Source organism: Zingiber officinale, chromosome 9B, assembly GCF_018446385.1.
Source record: "Zingiber officinale cultivar Zhangliang chromosome 9B, Zo_v1.1, whole genome shotgun sequence".
Classification (NCBI taxonomy): Eukaryota; Viridiplantae; Streptophyta; class Magnoliopsida; order Zingiberales; family Zingiberaceae; genus Zingiber; species Zingiber officinale.
In genome coordinates, this window is record NC_056003.1 from 83,547,660 (window position 1) to 83,572,379 (window position 24,720).

At 39.3% G+C, this 24,720-nt stretch overlaps 1 protein-coding gene across 1 annotated transcript in view; it reads left to right on the forward strand.

Annotated features, from left to right (window-relative positions):
- Nucleotides 1-23,375: 23,375 nt before the first annotated feature.
- The window catches only part of LOC122022632 (rust resistance kinase Lr10-like), a gene marked incomplete in the record, with an annotated part of 142,714 nt that continues 141,369 nt past the window's right edge, over nt 23,376-24,720 (forward strand). Inside the window, 1 exon segment of the mRNA XM_042580673.1 lies at nt 23,376-24,212. Within this exon segment, the coding sequence (XP_042436607.1) occupies nt 23,453-24,212 (760 nt within the window).

Sequence of the window (24,720 nt, forward strand, 5' to 3'; positions counted from 1 at the left end):
GCCTCCTACAATGGTTGTCGTCGACGACATCACCTACCGGTTATCTCTTACAAATACTTCTGATTCTTCTGCCTCTCTTTGTGATTCTCAACGTCAATGCTTAGGCACCGTTGAAACTCACCACCTCCAATTATTCTACCTGGCGCTTGAAGTTCACATCTCTTCTATTCGGATATAACTTACTAGGTTTTGTTGATGGCTCACATCCCTGCCCCCCTGCGCAAATAACGCCTACAGATGTCACGCTCCCTCAGGCGAATCCTGATCATATTCTCTGGCTCCGCTAGAATCAACTTCTCCTCAACGCTATTATAGGTTCAATGTCTCCTACTCTTGTATAATTCATTTCTTCACCAACTTCATCTAGAGACGCATGACAGACGCTGGAGAAAACCTACGCTACTCCCTCACGTGGCAGGATTATGACTCATTGTAAATCTTGTTAGCCCTCAACAGGGTAACAGATCTATCACTGATTATATGCAGGACATCGAAAGAAATATTGACGCTCTTGTGCTTATGAATGTCAAAGTTGACTTTGATAAGCTCTCTATTCATGTCCTGAATGATCTTAGCCAAGATTACTGCAATATCTCACATGCTCTGTAAGTTCGTGATGCCCCTATTACCTTTGATGAGCTATTCGAGCAACTCCTCAGTTATGAAGCCTAGTTAAAAGTCTCAACACCATCTCCATTTTCGACGCCAATGACTGCTCTTGTGGCTCCAACAGAGAATTCTCGTAATCGGTATTCAAACTATCGTGGTAGTCGCCAGCAGGTTCTGCCTATATCCCATCAGCCACGCATATCTACTCCTGGGTTATCTGTGTGTCCTCCTACACATCCAGCTGTGTCCAGTCCCAATCGTTATCTTGGGCTCTGTCAGATTTGTGGTGTCCAAGGTCACTCTGCTCGCTAGTGCGGTCATATGACTGCCTCGATGCTTGCTCTGCTTTCGCCGGCTCCTCCGCGTGTTCCGCGTCCCACGTATAGTGTGTCGTTTGCGCACACTACCATTCATTATACACCTTCATCTGATTCTCAGGAATGGGTTATTGATTCTGGCGCCTCTCATCATGTCACCACTGATCTCGCTACTCTCTCGTTGCATGAACCTTACTCTGGGAATGATAGTGTCGTCATTGGTGATGGTTCTAGACTACCTATTATACACACTGGTTCTGTCTCTTTCTCTACTCCATCTTTCCATTTAGTTTTCTCGAATGTTTTATTTGTGTTATCTATGTCAAAAAATTTAATTTCTGTCGCAGCACTTTGTGCTACTAATCATGTTACATTTCTTTTATTTGATTCATATTTTCAGGTGTTGGATCATCGTACGGGAGTGACATTGGTCAGCGGGGTCCATAGAGATTGTGTCTGTTACTGGCCAAAATTTATGTCTACGCTATCATCGCCTTCCGCCTTTTCTATGTCTGTCTCGCCATCTATTTCCTTATGGCATAGTCGTTTAGGTCATCCGTCATTAGATGTTTTGCAACGTTTTTTTATCCTTGGGTCTTTCGTTTCCTGCGAATACTTTGTCTAATTTTTCATGCACTTCGTGCAATATTCATAAGAGTCATAAATTGTCCTTTCATAAATCTAGTATTTCGTCTCGTGTTCCTTTGGATATTATCTTTTCTAATATTTGGATATCTCCTATATCATCATTTGATGGACTCAAATATTATGTTATCTTTGTTGATTATTTTACAAAGTATATATGGTTTTATCCTTTACGCAATAAATCAGATGTATACTCTACCTTTATTGTATTCAAAACTCTTGTTAAAAATCAGTTCTCGATGACTATCAAGATACTATTCACTGATAATGGAGGTAAATTCTTAGCACTTCACTCCTTTCTTACTACTCATAGTATTAGTCATCTTACTACTCCTCCACACATTCCTGAACACAATGGATACTCTAAACGTCGTCATCGCCATATAGTCAAAACTGGTCTCACTTTGTTGCACAAAGTATCTATTCCACTCACTTTCTAGCCTTATGCCTTTGCTACGATAGTCTATTTGATTAACCGCATGCCTAAGGTCAGTCTCTCCCATATGTCCTCTTTTGAAAAATTGTTCACTACCGTTCCTGATCTTTCTGAGCTTCGAGTTTTTGGGTGTCTATGCTTTCCGTGGTTGCGCCCCTACTCTCACCACAAGCTTGAGCTCAAGTCAACCTCTTGTGTCTTCCTTGGTTATTCTCTCACCCAGAGTATCTTCTTGTGCTATGATGTAGCTCTCAAAAGAGGCTTTGTATCTCGTCATGTTAAGTTTGTGGAGCATATTTTTCCATTTGCCATCACCTTCTCCTTGGATTCCACGATAATAGACACCGACTCTGAGCTCTCTCTGCACCAATTCTCTCGTGGGATCCTCCAGCACCAATGTCGCAACCTGTAAGGAACTAGATGCGCTAAACACATAAATGTGCAGCGGAAAATACTAGTTCCTCTAGAAGATCCATGCGAAGGGAAACAAAACTTATACTAAGTTAGATCTAAAACATGATGGAGTGTACCTTTGTTGCGTGCTCACGGACTCCCGATAGCTCGGATCTCAGCACGAACACACGCTCGCGCCTCTATGGTATCCACACGAACAAGGTTCGTTTGTCTCACAAACTCACTAGATGGAGATGAAACCACCTAAGGTTGTGCTAGCAACCTTGAGAAGGTTTCGACCAAGAGGAGAGGAGAGGAAGAGGAAGAAGCCAATGAAGAAGTGCTCAAAATGAAGAGAAAATTACTTAAGTATTTTCATCAAATGAAAAACATTTAATTAGCATTAATGACATTAATGAGTATTTACACTCCATTAAGGATTACACTTGTAACTTCTCATTTCAAATGAGTGTAACTCCTCATTTCAAATCAATTTCGAAAATTGAATGAAATAAATTATTAAATTTTGAAATTTAATAATTATCTCCATTAATCCTCACTTGAGTCGAACTCAAGTCTCCTCACTTGAGTCTAACTCAAGTCTAATTCAATCGAGTCTTACTCAATTAATCCTCATGCAATTCAAATTCAATGAATAACTATTTCATTAATTCAAATTGACTCCTTGAGTCTAATTTGAATTGGACTTAATCTAATAATTAGATCCAATTGAGTCCAACTCAATATGTCCAATTCGGATTAGACTTAATCCAATTATTCATCATATAAATCCATCTCCAAATCTACTTGTTCTTTGTGTGTGACCCAATAGGTTCTTGTAACGTTGGCAATGTACCTAAATCAACATTTAGATACATAAGCAATGAGTGACATCTAGCAAGGCATCATTGCTACACAAGTGACGGGAAGGTCAAGATCCGACCTAACCTGTACGTGGCTATTATCTTGTATGACTTTGTCCCACTATCCTTGATATCTAAGTTGATCAATGAGGCATAGACTGTGTCATCCTCTTATCAACCTTTGTGTTTCTTGATCTCTAAGTAGACACATTCAATCAAATAAGCTCAATATCTTATATTGACTCATTTGAGCATGACCATGCTTTTCTTGTGTCCTACTAATCAAGGGGCACACTGATATCACTTCCGTCATATGGAAGGGATAGATCTCATCTACATCACTCACACCCCTCCGCATAATTCATTGCATACCCAGTGATCGACTTTATTGTCCACCTTGTTACATGTGACGTTTGCCGATACCAAAGTATACAACTCCTTATGTAGGGAACCGTAGTGACTTCAGGTCAAAGGACTATTCATACCAATAGTCACATGAGAATGTTTATGACACTCATATAACGATCCATGAAATATTCTCATGGCGGGTCATTCAGTATATATTCTCTAATATATACCCATGTGTCAACCTGATATCTCATATCCATGACTTGTGAGATCAACTTATTCGTTGACCTACATGCTAGTCTCAACGCATTAATATTGTCCTTGTATATTAATACTTGACTGAGAATAGTTAAGAGTAGTGTTCTCTACAATATCCCACTATCAATTCAACCAATTGATATATTGTAGATAAGAACCTACTACCCAAGGACATTATTATACTTATTCAATTGGCACTGAACTGAAATAAATATAATAACCAACTTTACCTTTTATTAATAATGATATATGATACAATAATGTGTCATTTACAATCATCTCATAATTGGTACTAGGGCTAATACTAACACATGCCACTAACCATAGGCGTTCGCAAGTGACTTCTTCACTGTTGTCATCATCGTCGCTATCATCTCTGCCATCATCACCTCTTGTTGTTAGGTCGTCCACGTTGCTTGGTGGCAACCAACCCTCTAGCCCATCGACTCTTTCTCCCTCTCTCGCTTCTCTAAATCAACATTCCATGCAAACTCACTCTAAAAATGTCATCTACAAACTCAATCTAAAGTATCATCTTCATACTAGTCTTCCACAACCTTATGAACCCTTCTCTGTCACGCAAGCGCTCAAAGATCTGAATTTGGTGCAGACCATGCATGAAGAGTATGATGCTCTTCTCCATAATCAGACTTGAAATCTTGTCCCACCTTTGCCAGACCAAAATCTTGTGGGTAATAAGTGGATGTTTCGCATTAAGCGTAATTCTAATGGCTCAATTGATCGGTATAAGGCTCGGCTTATTGCCAAGGGTTTTCATCAGTGCCCTGGTGTTGACTTTTATGATACATTCAACCCTGTTATTAATCTAGTAACAATGCGCATTGTTCTTAGTCTGGATATGAATCGGAGGTGGTCTTCGCCAACTTGATGTAAACAATGTGTTTCTTAATGATCATCTTGCAGAGGAGGTTTATATGGCGCCTTCGGGTATGCGTAGTGCTGAGTTTTCGGATCATGTGTGCAGTTTGCATAAGACGCTTTATGGCCTGAAGCAGGCTCCGCGTGGCTGGTATTTGGAGCTTCGCGCTTTTTTGGTCTCTCTTGGCTTTATCACATCCCGAGCTGACACCTTCTTATTTGTTTATTCTCGGGATGATACTGTTATCTATTTCCTTGTATATGTTGATGGTCTAATCATTACAGGGAGTGATGTTTCTTCTGTTGACATCATAGTATGTAAACTTCATGCAAAATTTATGATTAAGGATCTTGGGGCTCTTTCCCTTTTCTGCAATATTGAAGTTCGCCCAACCTCAAATGGTCTTCTCTTGTCTCAACAAAAGTATGCCACTGATCTTCTCTCCAAACACAACATGCTTGACTCCAAACCAGTCTCCACTCCTATTGTTGTTGGCTCTCGTCTTACTTTGCATGATGGGTCTTCATCTTTTGATACGACTAAGTTCCGATGAGTGGTTGGAGGCTTCCAACATCTCCATATGACTCGTCTTGATATTTCCTTTGCAGTCAACAAGCTTTCACAATCTATGCATGCTCCTTCAGAGATGCATTGGGGTGCTATGAAGTGTCTACTTGGTATCTCAATGGTACTAGGGATCTTGGCATTCGACTTCTTGAGAATACACCTTTTACTCTTCATGGTTTCTCCGATGCAGACTAGGTAGGAGATCCAGATGATCGGATTCTACTGATGCATTTATTATTTTTCTAGGTGCTAATCCTATTTCCTGGAAATCTACCAAACATCACACGATTGCATGCTCTTCGACTGAGGCTGAATATCGTGCTATTGCCTCTGCAGCAATTGAGATCCAATGAATTAAGTCATTTTTGACATATTTGCTTCTTTCGGTTACCACATCTGCTGTGCTTTTTACTGATAATTTGGGTGCTACATATCTTTCAGCTAATCCTGTTTTTCACTCTTGGATGAAGTATCTGACTATTGACTATCACTTTGTTCATGATCTGGTGCAGGCCTCCGAACTACGAGTTACTCATATTCCTATTGAGGATCAGTTGGCTGATGCACTTACAAAGTCACTTTCTCGACCTCAGTTGTTTGATATTTGCAGTAAGATTGGTGTCATTTCTGGGACACCATCTTAAGAGGGTGTATTAGGAAATAATTATTATAATTAAATAGTTATTTGTTTCCTAGTTATTAGAGAATAATTATTATTAGAAAATAGTTATTTGTTTCCTAGTTATTAGAGAATAATTATTATTAAGAAATACTTATTGTTTTCCTAATTTATGTATTTTCTTATTTTCATTTGTAATGACATTTATATATACCATATGTTATCATTAATAATATGTGTGAATTTTATCGTCAATACAGTTAATATATGGATATAAATGAACCAAACGATTCATGAGCTATTTAGAGTTCGATTCAATAAAAAGTTCGTTCGAGTTCATTTGCTTATCTTATCAAGCCGAGCTCAAGTTAGATTTCAAGCTCGACAATTTTATCGAGCTGAACTCGAGCTTAAGGACATTCGCCTCGTGAGCTCGTGAACTTGTTCATTTATAGGCTTGCGAGCTCGGGTTTGAGCTCGGCTCGTTTAAAGGGCTCGAGAACATGTTCGTTAATAGGCTCATGAACTCGGGCTCAAGCTCGGCTTGATTAAAGGGCTTGCGAATATGTTCAATGATGGGTTGAGTTTGGAAGTTTAATGTAGTAGTTTGGGATGTTCAATAATGTGTTGAGTTTATATTATTTTAGTTGTTAGGTTTGTTGAATATTTATTCAAACGAGTTTTTGAACTCGCTTAACAAGCCTGCAAAACGAGCTCTAAAATGAGTCTTAAAACGAGCCAAAAAATTAGCTCTAAAACGACCCCCAGCTCGTTTAATGAGTTAGGCTCGTTAACTATGATAATCGAGATAATAACGAGCCAAGCTCGAACTATTTGCGAGCTTGGTAATTCCAAAACGAGCCGAGCTCGAGCCTTGTGATAAAAGTTTAATTCAAGCTCGAGCCGAGCTTGAGCTCCAATATAACTTAAACGAGCCGAACTCGAGCCTAATACTGTTCGGCTCGGTTCGACTCGTTTACATCCTTAGGTCAACGTATGGAAGATTTGCAAGTCAATAATTGGAATTTATCACTTAAAAATTATATTAGGGCTGGGAGTATAATATTAAACTCAGAGTTTTGATATATGGATAATTAGGTTAAAATTAGATTTGTTATAATTTAACAAATTATTGTCAGGTGTAAAAGAAGATTACTTCACAAGTGACCAAATCTTAGTGTAGTTAGGCAAAGTGAAGTTCTAATTGAAGATCAGGTAGTGACTAAATTGTTGGTTGCTACTCGGAAAACCTATAGGTTCCACTGTACAAAAATTTTGTACAAAGGTCTGAACCTTTTCCTAGCTACCATGTGTTCTTTTAAATTAAATTTTGGATCGCCTGCGGAACTTAACACGTTTGATCCAAAACTTAATCTATTTGTTCTTTTAGGTTTTGACTTGGATCTCCTGCGGAACTTAACACGTTCGACCCAAGTCTCCTTAAGTTATTAATTCCATTAAATATTAATTTCCATAATTGGTTCCCAGTACTGACGTGGCGAGGCACATGGCCTTCTTGGATATGGGAGCAACCACCACCGACTAGACAAAACCTTTTATAGAAAGCTAATATTTAATTTCCTAAAATAACTTTAGGTTAACCGAAAAGAACAATCAAATCACAAGGAAAAAGAAAACAAAAGAACACAACATCGAAAAACATATTCGAAATACTAGAATCGCATGCCTCTTGTATTTGGTATTATTTCCAAAAATAACTAGTATGATGCGGAAAGAAAAATTACTAGTTATACCTTTTAGAAAGACCTCTTGATCTTCTACCGTATTCCTCTTCTAACCTCGGACGTTGTGTGGGCAACGATCTTCCGAGATGAGAAACCACCAAAGCACCTTCTCCTTTCTTCAAATTTCGGCCAAGCACAAAGCTTCCAAAAGATGAAGATCTTTTCCACCAACCAAGCTCCTAGGGATATAAGCTTTCTCTCCTTCTTCTTCAAGCTAGATCCGGCCACCAATTAAAACTCCATGAGCATGAAGAGGTTCGGCCACAAAGTGAAGAAGAAGAGAAGAAGGAAGGGCCGGCCACACCATCAAGGAAAAGAGGGAGAAAAATAGAATAGAGTCGTTTTCCATGAAGCCTTCTCTACCCCCTCTTTTATAATCCTTGGTCTTGGCAAATAAGGAAATTTAATTAAAAACTTCCTTAATTATTTTTCCATGAAAAAGAAAATTTTATTTAATTAAAAATAATTTCCTTTTTACAAATACAATGGCCGGCCACACCATTCCACAAATCAAGGAAATTTTAATTCACACAAGAATTAAAACTTCCTAATTTGCTTTCGGAAATTTATAAAAATTTCTCAAATAATTTTTCCCTTCATGGTGGTTAATAAAAAGGAAATTTTATAAATTAAAATATTTCTTTTAAACATGTGGATAAAAAGAAAGTTATCTCTAAAATTTAAAATCTCTTTTAATCTACAAATAAGGAAAGATATCAAATCTTTTCTTAATCTTTTGTAGAAACTTATAAAAGAGAATATTTAATTTTAAACTCTCTTTTAAATCATGAACATGATTAAAATTGAAAGTTTTCTTAAAATTTAAAATCCTCCTTTAATTAACAAATAAGGAAAGATTTCAAATTTTAAACTCTCTTTTAAACATGTAGATGATTTATAAATAAGGAAAGTTTTTACCAAAAATTAAAACCATCCTTTTAATCTACAAATAAGGAAAGAGATCTCTTCTCTTAATCTTTTGTAGAAAGCTATAAAAGGAAATTTTAATTTTTTAAACTCTCTTTTAAAATCATGATATCCACATAAGAAATAATTTTAATAAAAATCCTTTTTAATATTCTAGTGGCCGGCCACCTAAGCTTGGGACCCAAGCTTTGGCCGGCCACCTACATGGCTCATCCACTTGGACTTGGCCGGCCCTAGCTTGGGTTCCAAGCTAGCTTGGCCGGCCCCATTGGATGGGTAAGAAGGTGGGTATGTGGTGGGTATAAATATCTATATACAAGCGGCTACGATAGGGACCGAGAGGAGGAATTGGTTTTGGTCTCCCGATAAAATTAAGCTTCCCGTGTTCGCCCCGAACACACAACTTAATTTTATCAATAATAATTCATTCCACTAAGAAACTATTATTGAACTACCGCACCAATCCCAAATTACATTTGGGCTCCTTCTTATTATGAGTGTGTTAGTCTCCTGTGTTTAAGATAACAATGTCCACTAATTAAGTGAGTTACTGACAACTCACTTAATTAATATCTAGCTCCAAGAGTAGTACCACTCAACTTCATCGTCATGTCGGACTAAGTCCACCTGCAGGGTTTAACATGACAATCCTTATGAGCTCCTCTGGGGACATTCTCAACCTAGATCACTAGGACACGTTTCTTCTATAATCAACAACACACACTATAAGTGATATCATTTCCCAACTTATCGGGCTTATTGATTCATCGAACTAAATCTCACCCATTGATAAATTAAAGAAATAAATATCAAATATATGTGCTTGTTATTATATTAGGATTAAGAGCACACACTTCCATAATAACCGAGGTCTTGTTCTTTTATAAAGTCAAGATAAAAAGAACGACCTCTAATGGTCCTACTCAATACACTCTATGTACTAGTGTAATTATATAGTTAAGATAAACTAATACATAATTACACTACGACCTTCCAATGGTTTGTTCCTTCCATTTTAGTCGTGAGCTACCGTTTATAATTTATAAGGAAATGATAACATGATCTTCCGTGTGACACCACACACCATGTTATCTACAATATAAATTAATTGAACAACTACATTTATCATAAATGTAGACATTTGACCAATGTGATTCTTATTTCTAGATAAATGTTTATACCAAAAGCTAGGCTTTTAGTATACACTCTAACAATCTCCCACTTATACTAAAAGACTAAGTTGCCATATCACCGCCATACATCTGATTCCCAACCCTTCAACATGCCCATCAAAAGCTCTTGCCTTAAGGACCTTAGTGAAAGGATCTATAGGTCATCACCGATGCAATCTAGGCGCAACAACTTCTCCTCGCTTATACAATTTCTTGTATTGGGTGGTACTTTTACTTGCCTTATAGACTTATGGTTTCTTCGAGTTTGCTACTGCACCAACATTATTACAATAAATTGTAATAATCTTTGGACAAACCAGAAATCATATCTAAGTCTATCTTGAGGTTATTGAGTCATTCAGCTTTTATGACTACCTCGGAGGTTTGCCATATACTAAGCTTCTATGGTGGAGTCCAGAAAACACCTATGCTTATCACTCTTCCATAGTTATGACTTTACCTCCTAAAGTAAATACAAAAACCCCGAGGTTGACTTATTATTGTCCCTATCCGATTGGAAGTCAAAATCCGTGCAACCCACAGGGACCAAATTAATCGCCTTGTAAGCTAGCATATAATCTCTAGCGCCTAAGGTACTTTAATATATGCTTTATCACAATGTCCTTGTCCAGGTTACTTTGATATTCTGCTAACTATGCCTTGGCAAACAGATTTCTCGCGCATAGCATACATTAGGCTTCCAACAGTAAAAGAATCGCCTTTATTTCCTTTATCTCCTTTGATGTCTACAGAGACATATCTTTAGATAAAGTTACTCCATCCTTAAAAGGGAAGAAACCTTTCTTGGAGTTTTGTATGCTTAAAACGAGCAAGGATTTTTCCGATGTATGAAGCTTGGGATAAGTAAATATTCTTTTCTTGAGATACTTTGATCTCAAGAATATATACATTCTCCCAAGTCCTTTATATCGAATTGTTTGAACAACCATACTTACTTTCGACAACATTTTGATATTGTTTCAACTACCAAAATGTTATCTAAGTATAGTACAAGAAATATCACCACGCTTCCATCACATCTTTGTATACACAAGACTTATCCTGTTACTAAATCCATAGATCTGGATTACTTTGATAAACCGGATGTTCCAAGACCTTGAAGCTTTGCCTCAGTCCATAGACTGATTTAGCTTGCACACAAGATGCTCTTAGCCCTTTGCAATGAACCCTTCTGGTTGCTTTATATAGATGTTTTCTTTAAGACTTCCATTAAGGAATGCTGTCTTGACATCCACTTGCCAAATAGATAAAAGAATCCGAATAGACTTAAGCATGGCTACCAGTGAAAAAGTTTCCTTTTTCATCTAGCCTTGCTTTGAAGGTTTCTACCTTCCTGTCTATCCCTTTTTTCCTATTATAGACCTTTTACACCCAAAGGCTTTTACACCGCTTGGTGGTTCTACAAGCTTCCAGATTTTATTAGAATACATATATTCTAATTCTATTATTCATTACTCTTTGCCAAGATGCTGCATATTTATCTTGGAGTGCTTCGTCATATGTCCGGAGATCAGGTTTATGTCCTTCAGGGATCGAGTCCAAAAACTCTCCCAAAACATGACCTATTTAGGTTGCCTAACAACCCTCCCACTACGACAAGGCACTTTATGTAATTGTGTATCATTTGTGATACGTGTTGCAGTTTTCTTGTGGTATCTCATCTTGTACAGTTGGTACTAGGTTAGACATGTCCTTTATTATTCCTTAAGAACAAATTTACTTATGAGCACGTGGTTCATTATATAGTCCTTTTCTAAAAATCAGTCATTGATGCTAACAATGACTTTCTGATTTTTAAGACTATAAACCTACTTTTGTTTATCTAGGATAACTTACAAACAAGTGAACTCCTATCCAACTTATCATTGTCTCTCATATGTGCTGGATTACCCGAATCCGAATATGCTTCAAAATAGGTTTTCACCTATTCAGCAATTCTATATGAGTAGAGAGTTCTAACTTGGAAGGTACTATGTTCACTTTCGTTTTCAGAGTTTATCCTTAAAACAAATTTGGTAATTTTCTGAATAACTCATCATCTATCTAATTATTCCATAAGAGTCCTTTACCTTCTTTTTACTACACCATTCTGTTGGAGTGTACCAGATGTAGTTAGTTGGGATTGAATCCCTACTTCTGATAAATGACTCCTAAATTCTCCCAAGAGGTACTTGCCACTACGATCTTACCGTAGTGTCTTGATATTTTTACTTTGTCGTTTCTCCACATCAGCCTCGTACTCTTTGAACTAATCAAAGCACTTAGACTTGCGGCACATCAAGTAAATATATCCGTATCTCAAATAGTTATCTATAAAATAGATGAAATATTTGAAACAACCTTTTGCCTGGATGCTTATAGGATCACACAAATCAGAATGAACCAATTCCTATATATCTTTGGTTCCATACCCCTTAGACTTAAAAGCTCCTTGGTTATTTTCCTTCTAAGTAAGACTCGCAGGTTGGAAAGATTTCCACTACTAATGAACCCAAAAGTTCATCAGCTACCAATGAATCCTACTCAAGTATAACCTAGCTTTTAGATGTCAAAGATATGATTGGTTCATTTCCGAAGGTTACTTTCTCTTAAAATTAGAAGATGTGTTACTAATTTCCATTTGTTGCATCGTGGGAGTTATTGGATTATAAATTGTCAACCACCATACCAGAATAGATAACTTCCCTATTTTTCTTGATAACAACTTTGTTATCAAAATAGACACAATATCTATAATAGTTTAGAAACTGAAGTCAGGTTCTTTCTAAACTTGGTACGTAAAGACAATTACTTAAAATCCATATTTTATTCTTATCAAAGGATAAACATCTCCCACTGCAATAGCTACCACTTTTACAGTAGTGCCCATGTGGACGGTGATTTACCTTTCATTTAGTTGTCGGGTTTTCTGGAACCCTGCAATGAATTGCAGACATGATTAATGGCATCTTGTATCTACACTCCAGGTTCTGGTAGATAACACCACTAGACATGTTTCAACTAATGAATTAAATACACCTAAATTGTTCTTAGTTCTAAGAAGACAGTCTACCTTAATGTCCAAGTCCTATTTCCAATCATTACAATTGGGACTACTAAGTCTTTTTCTATAGTATGACTACTAGGGATTGACAAACATCCTAAGAATCACAAAAATATTTGGTCAAGATCAACTTCTTAAAATCTCCATAAATTTTGCGTATACAAAATTGAAGAGGAGATTTCATTAATTTTATTATCTCGTCAACTTTACTTTATGACGAATAAAATTAATAGTTGGTCTATCTTTAATCAAATATTTGGTCAAGACTCTAAATTTAAAATAATATTGATTCCTCTAACAATACTATTTAAATTTACCAACACCTCAAAACACCGTGAATTTTGCATGCCACGTTAGTGTGGACGTATACAAAATCAACATTTGTAAGAGGAAGGTTTTACCCATTAATTATCTTGTCAACGTAACTTTATGACAAATAAAATTATCTCAAACACCATTAATTTTGTATGCCACGTTAGTGTGGACGTATACAAAATCAATCATTTGTAAGAGGGGTTTTAACCCTTTAATTTTATTATCTTGTCAACCTAGTTTTATGACAAATTAATAGTTGGTTTCATTTGGTCACACAAATAATAGCAGTGACTTCGATGGGGAGGATACTATTAGATGTGTCAAGTGTATACCATTACTTGACACTAAGTCCATTAATAAGATTATGCCCCTTCCGTTGGGGAAGATCACACGCTCTTAATTAACTTCCTATAGTCATCCAAAATGGAAGTCTGTCTAGTGATCCACAAACAAGCTCATCCGTTATGGAGGAAGGCACTCGGAGCCAACGCGAAGCTTGTTTGCATCACTTACAAACCAAGAATGGAGACCATGGGATTTACTTAAAATCCTCTCCCACTTAGTTATTTATAAATGAGGAATTTTAACTATGCTAGCCTACTAAACTTGTAAACTAACATGCACACACATCACAATATAAAAGCAATAAATAGAAAATCTAATTTTCAACTATTATGGCTTTTATCTCTAGTTGTCCTCCGTGTGTTGTCATCCCAAGCTGCTGCCATATTTGGCCACCGCCACCGGGTCTAGCTGTCGCATCCATCTTGCTCCTAGTTCCGCTGCGCCTCTGGTCCTTAGAAGGTTCCACGCTTTGCAAGATTCGATCCGCGACATAAATAGAATTTTACATTTTTGATCCTATATTCCATAAAAGGAATGTACATGTATCTAGATCAAAAACAAAATCCTAATAAAACTAAATACAGCTCCTGCTGTATTTTATAATACAATCATGCACACACATATAAATGCCCTTGACATGTCCAAGGGTCCAATCACACACATAATAACTAAAAGCCATAATAGTTGGATCCTGCATCCACAAAGTTAGCACATCCTATTATTATCCTGCCTAAATTATGTATGACATGTGCATAATTAAACTAATACCAAATACCAGAGGCAAAACCCTAGCTCGATACCAATTGTTGGTTGCTACTCGGAAAACCTATAGGTTCCACTGTACAAAAATTTTGTACAAAGGTCCGAACCTTTCCTAGCTACCATGTGTTCTTTTAAATTAAATTTGGATCGCTTGCGGAACTTAACACGTTTGATCCAAAACTTAATCTATTTGTTCTTTAGGTTTTGACTTGGATCTCCTGCGGAACTTAACACGTTCGACCCAAGTCTCCTTAAGTTATTAATTCCATTAAATATTAATTTCCATAATTGGTTCCCAGTACTGACGTGGCGAGGCACATGACCTTCTTGGATATGGGAGCAACCACCACCGACTAGACAAAACCTTTTATAGAAAGCTAATATTTAATTTCCTAAAATAACTTTAGGTTAACCGAAAAGAACAATCAAATCACAAGGAAAAGAAAACAAAAGAACACAACATCGAAAAACATATTCGAAATACTAGAATCGCATGCCTCTTGTATTTGGTATAATTTCCAAAAATAACTAGTATGATGCGGAAATAAAAATTACTAGTTATACCTTTTGGAAAGACCTCTTGGTCTTCTACCGTATTCCTCTTCTAACCTCGGACGTTGTGTGGGCAACGATCTTCCGAGATGAGAAACCACCAAAGCACCTTCTCCTTTCTTCAAATTTCGGCCAAGCACAAAGCTTCCAAAAGATGAAGATCTTTTCCACCAACCAAGCTCCTAGGGATATAAGCTTTCTCTCCTTCTTCTTCAAGCTAGATCCGGCCACCAATTAAAACTCCATGAGCATGAAGAGGTTCGGCCACAAAGTGAAGAAGAAGAGAAGAAGGAAGGGCCGGCCACACCATCAAGGAAAAGAGGGAGAAAAATAGAATAGAGTCGTTTTCCATGAAGCCTTCTCTACCCCCTCTTTTATAATCCTTGGTCTTGGCAAATAAGGAAATTTAATTAAAAACTTCCTTAATTATTTTTCCATGAAAAAGAAAATTTTATTTAATTAAAAATAATTTCCTTTTTACAAATACAATGGCCGGCCACACCATTCCACAAATCAAGGAAATTTTAATTCACACAAGAATTAAAACTTCCTAATTTGCTTTCGGAAATTTATAAAAATTTCTCAAATAATTTTTCCCTTCATGGTGGTTAATAAAAAGGAAATTTTATAAATTAAAATATTTCTTTTAAACATGTGGATAAAAAGAAAGTTATCTCTAAAAATTAAAATCTCTTTTAATCTACAAATAAGGAAAGATATCAAATCTTTTCTTAATCTTTTGTAGAAACTTATAAAAGAGAATATTTAATTTTAAACTCTTTTAAATCATGAACATGATTAAAATTGAAAGTTTTCTTAAAATTTAAAATCCTCCTTTAATTAACAAATAAGGAAAGATTTCAAATTTTAAACTCTTTTTAAACATGTAGATGATTTATAAATAAGGAAAGTTTTACCAAAATTAAAACCATCCTTTTAATCTACAAATAAGGAAAGAGATTAATCTCTTCTCTTAATCTTTTGTAGAAAGTTATAAAAGGAAATTTTTAATTTTAAACTCTCTTTAAAATCATGATATCCACATAAAAATAATTTTAATAAAAATCCTTTTTAATATTCTAGTGGCCGGCCACCTAAGCTTGGGACCCAAGCTTTGGCACTTGGCTCTTGGCTGGCCCTAGCTTAGGTTCCAAGCTAGCTTGGCCGGCCCCATTGGATGGGTAAGAAGGTGGTATGCGGTGGGTATAAATCTCTATATACTAGAGGCTACGATAGGACCGAGAGGAGGAATTGGTTTTGGTCTCCCGATGAAATTACATCCCGTGTTCGCCTCGAACACACAACTTAATTTCATCAATAATAATTCATTCCACTAAAGAACTATTATTGAACTACCGCATCAATCCCAAATTACATTTTGGGCTCCTTCTTATTATGAGTGTGTTAGTCTCCCTGTGTTTAAGATAACAAATGTCCACTAATTAAGTAAGTTACTGACAACTCACTTAATTAATATCTAGCTCCAAGAGTAGTACCACTCAACTTCATCGTCATGTCGGACTAAGTCCACCTGCAGGGTTTAACATGACAATCCTTATGAGCTCCTCTTGGGGACATTCTCAACCTAGATCACTAGGACACAGTTTCTTCTATAATCAACAACACACACTATAAGTGATATCATTTCCCAACTTATCGGGCTTATTGATTCATCGAACTAAATCTCACCCATTGATAAATTAAAGAAATAAATATCAAATATATGTGCTTGTTATTATATTAGGATTAAGAGCACACACTTCCATAATAACTGAGGTCTTTGTTTCTTTATAAAGTCAGTATAAAAGAAACGACCTCTAATGGTCCTACTCAATACACTCTAAGTGTACTAGTGTAATTATATAGTTAAGATAAACTAATACATAATTACACTACGACCTTCCAATGGTTTGTTCCTTTCCATTTTAGTCGTGAGCTACTGTTTATAATTTATAAGGAAATCGATAACATGATCTTCTGTGTGTGACACCACACACCATGTTATCTACAATATAAATTAATTGAACAACTACATTTATCATAAATGTAGACATTTGACCAATGTGATTCTTATTTCTAGATAAATGTTTATACCAAAAGCTAGGCTTTTAGTATACACTCTAACATAAATTTTAGTGGGGCTAGGCAATTGAAGACCTAATTGGGAATCAAGCATGAGCAAAGTCTTGGTTGGAAATCAAGTAAGAAAATATTATCCAGGAGCTAAGTGAATCAAGTCCAAGTGGAGTAAAATGGGAGATGAAGCTCAACGAACAAGTCCAAGTGAAGTAAGCTTGGAGCTAAAACTTAGCGGACAAATCCAAGTAGAATAAGCTGGGAGTCGAAGTTTGCCAAACAAGTTCAAGTGGAATCAGCTGGGAGTTGTTACTTGACAACTCAATCTAGATAAGTCAGCTGAGGGTTGAACATCTAGACTCAATGTAAGTACAAGTAACTTTACATTTTCTATCATACTTATTACGTGTAACCATTACAAAGAAGTAAAGTTTGACGATTCTAGGCGACTGAAGGGAGTCCGGGCGTCTGATTGGTGATAACTCTCTACAAGGAAAATCGGAGGGTTCAGGCGACTATATCGGGTCGAGGTGACCAGAGTATACATACTACTAGAGCAACTTCCAAGCGACCGGTAGAAGGCATTATCCAGTGATGCGACGATAGGGGGAGGCATTCTCCTGTGTCTTCAATAGCCAAGCGGCGGCTATAAACCCAAGACTAAAACAAAAAATAGCTTATCAGCCGCTCTAAGGCTGAGGCAATGCCGAATGAAGAAAATCAACGAAACGTATATGCCGAAGATAAGGCCACCCAGGAAACACACTGCAAGAAGCAACAATTTTTACTAAAAGGTGGTCGTTCGACAATCTTGAGTTGATCGAGTGGCTATCCAAGCGAGTAGTACGACGCCAACCGATGGGCCATGGAGTCGCACTTGGAAGTGTTTTTTTACAAAATGATAAGCAGTTCGTAGTCCTACTCGAGCCTAAGTGGCAACGCAGGGACAAACAAGTTAGAAAATAAAACAAGGAAACGCCAAACGACGATGCGTCATGAAACGCGACTGAAAAGCAAAAATCCGCTAAACGGGAGATTATCCATTAGCACTTAGAAAAGTTCCTACAAGTTCGTGAGGAGCAATACAAAATGAAACAAGCTTTGCAGGTGGGTTCACTCGAGGTACTCTTACACATTGTCAGGCAATGATTCAATAATTTGTCTCGACTGATGACCTTGTTGGTCAACGAGGTGGAGACATAGCCACCATCCTTTAGCTGGTTAAGTATTCTATCGATGGCCAGATTGAAGAGGCGAAGCGCCTGGTTGGTAAGCTGGTCATTGAAGAGGTTCGAGCGGAGATAGTGGCGCTTCATCACCTTGAACCGGCTTGACTCGGAACCCTGATAAACATCAAGGGCCGATCGGGAGGCCTCAAGTTCGGCCTTGAGGGCCACTAGCTCGACATCCTTAGCGGCTAGTTGATCCTGCGTCACCGCCTTTTTAGCCGATCATCCCTCCTGCTCGGCGTTCAAAACCTCCTCCGCCTCCTTGAGGTTCTGAGCCAACACCCAAAACTCTTTGTTCTTGATTTCCAAATCCTTGATAGCTCAGAGGTTCCTGGTGTTGGCCGAGTGGATCTTTGCTTTAAAGGAGGTGGCTTTCTTGTTAAGCCTTGTGAGCTTCGTTGCTTGCTCGGCGCTCTTCCCCTTCTCTGTCTCCAGTAGCTCGACGCTCTTTTGCAGACCGACCTTCAGTTGAGCAGCCTCGGCAGTCAGCCGCTCCACGCGCACCTCTGAAGCTACTAATTGGCCGCTCGGAGCACCCAGCTGCTGGACTTCATGCTCCAAATAGGCGAGCCTGTGGCACATGGCTAGACTCTCTACCTAGAACTGTAGCAATAGAAAAATGGTAAGCGCCGAATAGATAAAATGTAAGTGCAGAAGCAACGTACATACCCCAGTAGACATCTAGGTGTGACTATTGGCAAACTCCCCGAGAGAGATGACCACCGCACATGCCCGAGAATCGACCCATATTTGGGTGAGCGACCCTTGGATCCTAATATGGTGCTCGGTGATGCAGGACTTCGGGTCGTCCACACTGCGGTACTAATCAGTCGGCAGATGGATAATCGCCATTATTTGCCTTTGGCTGCTCGGACCAGAGGGATATGAAGTAGGCCTGCCCAAGGACTGGGATGTTGGAACTGGTCAGATGCAAGACACTTGGGCCGCCGACAAAGAGGGTGCATCAATGCGATCGACGACGCGCAAATTATCCCCTGAGGCAGCAAAGACAATGAGGGTGTCTGATCGGATGATATGAAAGTCAGAACTCTGTGACTCCCTGCTAGAGAGGATGAATGGAGGTCTTGCCTCTCTCAAAGGAGGGTCAAGAGACGACCAGTGTTGGGGTCTACAGGACAGAAGTTGCAGAATGGGAGGACGCTTTCACACGACGTCTCTTGCGTTGTTGCAGGGGTTCTCTGGAAGTAGCGGACTTTGAAGCAACCGCGACCAGAATCATCGAGGTCATTCTGGCGGAAGGTCCACTGTAGCTGCTGCTCCACTAGCAGCCATCTGGCTGGCTCCCCCTCCGCTCCCCAGCGCTTGTGTTCCCTCCTCGTCGCCGAGCATATCATCCTAGGAGCCGATCGGCTGTAGGCCACGACTCTCCAGCTCACTACGACTGCAGCATTGATCTTTGAGTCCGTGATCTTGCACTTGTCGGCCAGATGCGCTCGCAACATGATTCAAGCTGCACAAAAGGAGGAAAAATCAGTTAGATTCAAAGATTGGGAGAAGAAAGAGCATATCTAAGCCGGGCGGAAGCTTCGTGTGGATCAGGCTCAAGTTGAATACATAGAGGATGCCCTCCAGCAGCAACTTATGGATGTTGTACTTCTGACCGACCAAGCTTGAAACTGTTTGGAGATAGTCTGATAGGCTTTTGTACTTCCTGAGCTCTGGAGGGTTCGACACTTCTAGCTTCCAGCTGGTTGGAAAATCTGGCCGCTCAAGAAAGTGAATGAAAAAATAGTAGTCTCTCCAATGTTTGTTGGAGGACAACATTTTATCAAATAAAACTAAGCCCACTAAAACTTATAATAGAAATGTCCCCGGCTCGGATAGTTTCGAATAATAAAAGTAGTGGAAGAGTCGAGAAGTCAAAGGAATGCTGTGTAGGTGGAACAAAACTACTACCCCGCATAACAATCGAAAGGAGTTCGACACTAGTTGATTAAGAAAAATATAAAAATATTTACAAACTCTGGAGAAGAAAGGGTGGATAGGGAATCACAGACTGACGGTGAATTGATCCCTAAAGAAGCATAAAAAATTCGGAGGTGGTTCATGTGGCCGGTCAAAAGCAGAAGGAAGAGCAATTTGGTAGCCGCGAGGAATTTCATAAGTAGATTTCAAGCTCTCAGCGTCGCCCTCGTCAAACCTGGACTTAGTGGAAGTATACCAGAGTCCAGGGACAGGAACAGGGGGTTGCGAGGAACTGAACATCGAAAACAAACTCGATAAAGAACAACAAACATATTCAAACAAGAAAAAGAGAGGGAGCTTACAGGAAAGATCGCCAGAGAAGAAGAGAAGGTGAATTGTCGCGGAGGAGCTCGAAGATGAAGGCACGCGAAATGAAGAAGATGGTGATGCATTCGATGTTTATAAATGTCGCAACCGATCGACCTGAGTCGTCCGATCGACCTGAGCCATCCGATCCAGGGTTGCGAAAAACTATGAGAAGATCTAGCCATTGAATTTGAAAAGTCGTCTGTCACGTCGCCAGTGGATATTCGCCTGTCATGTCAAATATGCGGCAGCAGAAAGTGAGACACGTGGCGTTCTATCACCGGACGACATTAAATGAGGCTTAATTAAAAAGTATGGTCACATGCTCGGCCATAATGATCAGAGATTTGGACGATCTTCGAGAAATTTAAGTGACGTCAGCTATAATCGCACTCATCCGAGGGAGTATAGGGAAGGTGAAAAAACCAGGTGTTGTAGCCCATCTTTCCAATCGGCACAGAGATTGGATTATCACACAGCCGAGAGGCTGAAGCACTATCTACCGTAAGAGATATGGCCCGAGCGGTAGCCAAAAAATTGACCAGCGAAATGAAGCCGAACAACGTAGGCAAGTTGCCGGTCAGAAACTCGGGGCATATATAGTTCGATCAAATGTTGAAGTCAACGAAGACACAACTTGTCCAGTCAGTTGGACTTGCAGCTTCCTTCGACTAGACTTGAGGGAGAGACTTGTGATGCAGTGATAGGGGGAGCTCCACCTGACACAAGGTTAACTGCTAGGATGGAGGTCAAAGTTAAGGTGGTCAATGCCCAAGTGTCAAGGGGCCGAATGGGGGACAATTGACACTGTCGGTCGACACAGTCAAGGCTCGACCAGCAGAAGCCATGTCTGAGCAGACCTCTAGTCCAGCTTGGGATGATACGTGAGATAGCCGATGCTCAATACGGAGCAACAGGATGCTGATGGAGACCAGATAGCTTGTTCGAACGGGGGAGTACATGTTACTACACAGTCACCATATGGAAGAGAAACTGAGGTTGACAGAGCGGAGGCTCCTGGCCGAGCGGCTACCCTACTCAGCCAAGCAACGGGACCACTATAGTATCTCTCGACATTCTTTTGGGAGGTAGTGTCGTTGACACCAAACATGGTCAACAGGCGGATCGTACGGCAGAAACTTCCACTATCTCGCTAGGGATATGCTTTTTTGACAGGTCCTTTCATAGGACATATTGGAGAATGTGCTCATGTCTCAAGAAGCGTGCGCGTGGTCCACCAGGGCTCTATATAAAGGGGTCCATCACCGGTGGAGATACGTGTTATCTACTATTTGTGCATAGTTCTACAGTTGCTCCACTTTTCTCCACATTTCAGTGACTGACTTGAGCGTCGGAGGGCCAACGCCGGGACCCCTTCCCTTGCTGGGCACTAACGTTACTTGTTTTGCAGAGCGGAGCGAGGTCCATTGCCAATCAGTGAAGCCGCTACATCTCCAGCTTTCCAACTTCCCGCTTTCGGACATGATCATTCAACAATCTAAGTAACTCAAGTTAAGATAAGAGTTGACCCTTGTCCAGGCGACCAGAGGCTTTCTGTCGATTGGAGAGCTCGATTAACGATATCTAACTGATAGACATTGCAGCCACACCAGTAGCTTTTAGGCGACCAGAGGATGCCATGTCAACAACAAGTAGAATCTAAATAAAGGGTCTCGAGGTAAAGTTTGAAAGACATCCAATTCACTCTCAATCTCTTCATCTCTGCTCATGCTCTTGGGCTCTCATGCTTTCTGTTTTGCGACAACACATTGCAACTCATGCTTTTTTCTGATTCACAACACCTAGAGTAATATTTCATTTGTTTTTGTGTTACCATATTTATTGTATTTGTGCTTAACTTTTTAGATACTTTTCTATAAGGTTTTCCCATCTTCATAAATTTTATGGAAAAGAAAATTTAAAAATAAGAATCATATTTTTATAATTGTTCTATGTATATATATTTCTGATTTGGTTTATCAACTACTTATATTTTAAACTTGTTAGTTAAGTTCTTTGTATGCTTACGTTACTTTGCTATATTTGATTGAGGCAATTATAAGTTTTTTTTTTTTCTGATGTGCTACGGTATTGATTTAATTATTTCAGTTATTATTCTTATAAAATTCATAACTCTATTCATTCTTTCTAGCTTTGAATTCAATCCTATCAATCAAAGTCTCAACTAAGCTTCTTCGAATTTACAAGAAGCAAAAATTTCCACAATGATAAGACAATACAAGTGGAAAATTAATCCTCGGGAGAAGTCATTGCTGACTTATTCTTCCACACCAAGCACTGGTTAACGCTTCCACTTTGAAGGATAATGAACTCCAAGAATTGAATAAAAATACTATTCGACTTAGGATCTTTTCTTGTTGATTTATTAACCTTTCTTCCAGCGATGACTCAATGGTCTCATCCTGATCACGATCGAAAAAGGGATGAACTCACTCTGGTAAAGTCTCTGTTTTTTTTTCTTTTATATCTCCCTCTTTCGGTGAAAGTAGTTTTTAGGGAGGTTATAGGAGAGAAGAAAAAAAAACTACTCCCTCCAAGCATTCAAATCAAATGCATGAATTGATTCGGATCAAGCTTGGGTCAGTCCTCATGGGTGACCCATGTCGCCATCTTACACACTTAAATTCCCAAGTCGAATTGGAAGCCACCTCCCCCCTCCTACATGTTGTCAATGCAATACCTTTCTTACATTTTCTTACATTATTCGAGAAGAAGTTTCAACCTACAGTCAAATGAAAGTAGGAAAGATTTCCAGGTCAATTGTTGAAATTTACTACTTGAAAATCAAAGTCCTTGTCAACTAAGCTTCATGGAATTTACAAGAAGTAGAAATTTCCACAATGATAGAGACAATACATGTGGAAAATTAAAATTAAATTGGCCTCATCAGAAGTCATTGTTGACCTTGACTTTCACACACAAGTTGCATGCACTTGTCATGCTTCCTCTTTAATTCCCAACTAGAATTGGAAGCTTTTCACCTCCCCTCTCCTTCCCTTAATCTAATTTCACCGGCCATGAATCGCCTACTGATCTACCCATATTCACTCCGCCTTCTCCTACTGCTACTTCTCCATGCTAATTCCATAGCCATTCATATTTGGCATCAGGATCTAGAGGGAGAGGAGAGAGAGGAGTTTATCAAGGATTGCCAAACTAATTCCACCTGCGGAGGAATAGATATCAGATATCCCTTTCGCCTGATCAACTCGACTCCTACGTACTGCGGCGTTCAGGGCTTGGAGGTCTCATGCTCTGCTGCCGGTGAGGCCATCATCACGCTTCCTCATTTAGGGCCCTGCAAGATCATCAAATTCGACACTTATTTTGTTAGAATCAAGGTAGAAGGCGATGAATGGGCTCGGTGTCCACTGCAAAAGCTCAGCTCCACCAATCTCACCGGCTCAATTTACCAGCTGGAATCCAACAACTATAAGCTAGTGAAGTGCTCGAGTGAAATAGCAACAGATCCGGAATGGATCACCGGACCCATCCCGTGCCTCGGCAATGGAAGTCAAGGGGAGTGGGTTTATGTAGCGAAGCCTGAGGCTTCCATGGACCAGCTCCCGTCAGGATGCGTGAGCACTGGAATTGGTGGTAATATCGAATATTATGGAGGCGGACCGACGTTTGGAGACCAGGTTCAGGGATTTAATCAAACGCTACAGATGGATGTATCTCTTAATATTCCGGAATGGGAGATGTGCAGAGACTGCCAGATAGAAGGAAAGCAATGTGGATTTAGCCGCATAGCAAACCAAACTGCCTGCTTAACGAGGCCATTCTTCATTCCATCATTGTTACGTTCTTTTATATTGTGAATAGCCGCCCCAAATCGCCTGTTTCTTCCTACAATTCGTTAGTGCAGCGGAAATAAAACGGTAGAAAGAAAATGAAGAAGACAAACCTCAAACAAACCGATGTAACGAGGTTCGGAGATTAGGGCTCCTACTCCTCGGCGTGTCCGTAAGGTGGACGAGTCCAGTCAATCCGTCGGTGGATGAGTCCCCGGAGAACCGGCTAATACAAACTCCTTGTGGGTGGAGAAACCTCGCCACAACACACTCTTGCAACAGCAAGTAAGGAGAGTACAGAAATACAAGGAAAGACAAAGAAATACACCAAGAAGAAAACTCTTGCTTGCCCTTCGATCGAAGAAGGCAGCCCAAGCGCCTACAACAAAGAGACCCACCCAAAGGGAAGCTCACGCGCTTCAACGCTCAAGAACTCGCAGAGCTCGGCAGCAGAAGAAGAAAGGTCGGAGAGAAGAGAGAGTTGTGGTCGC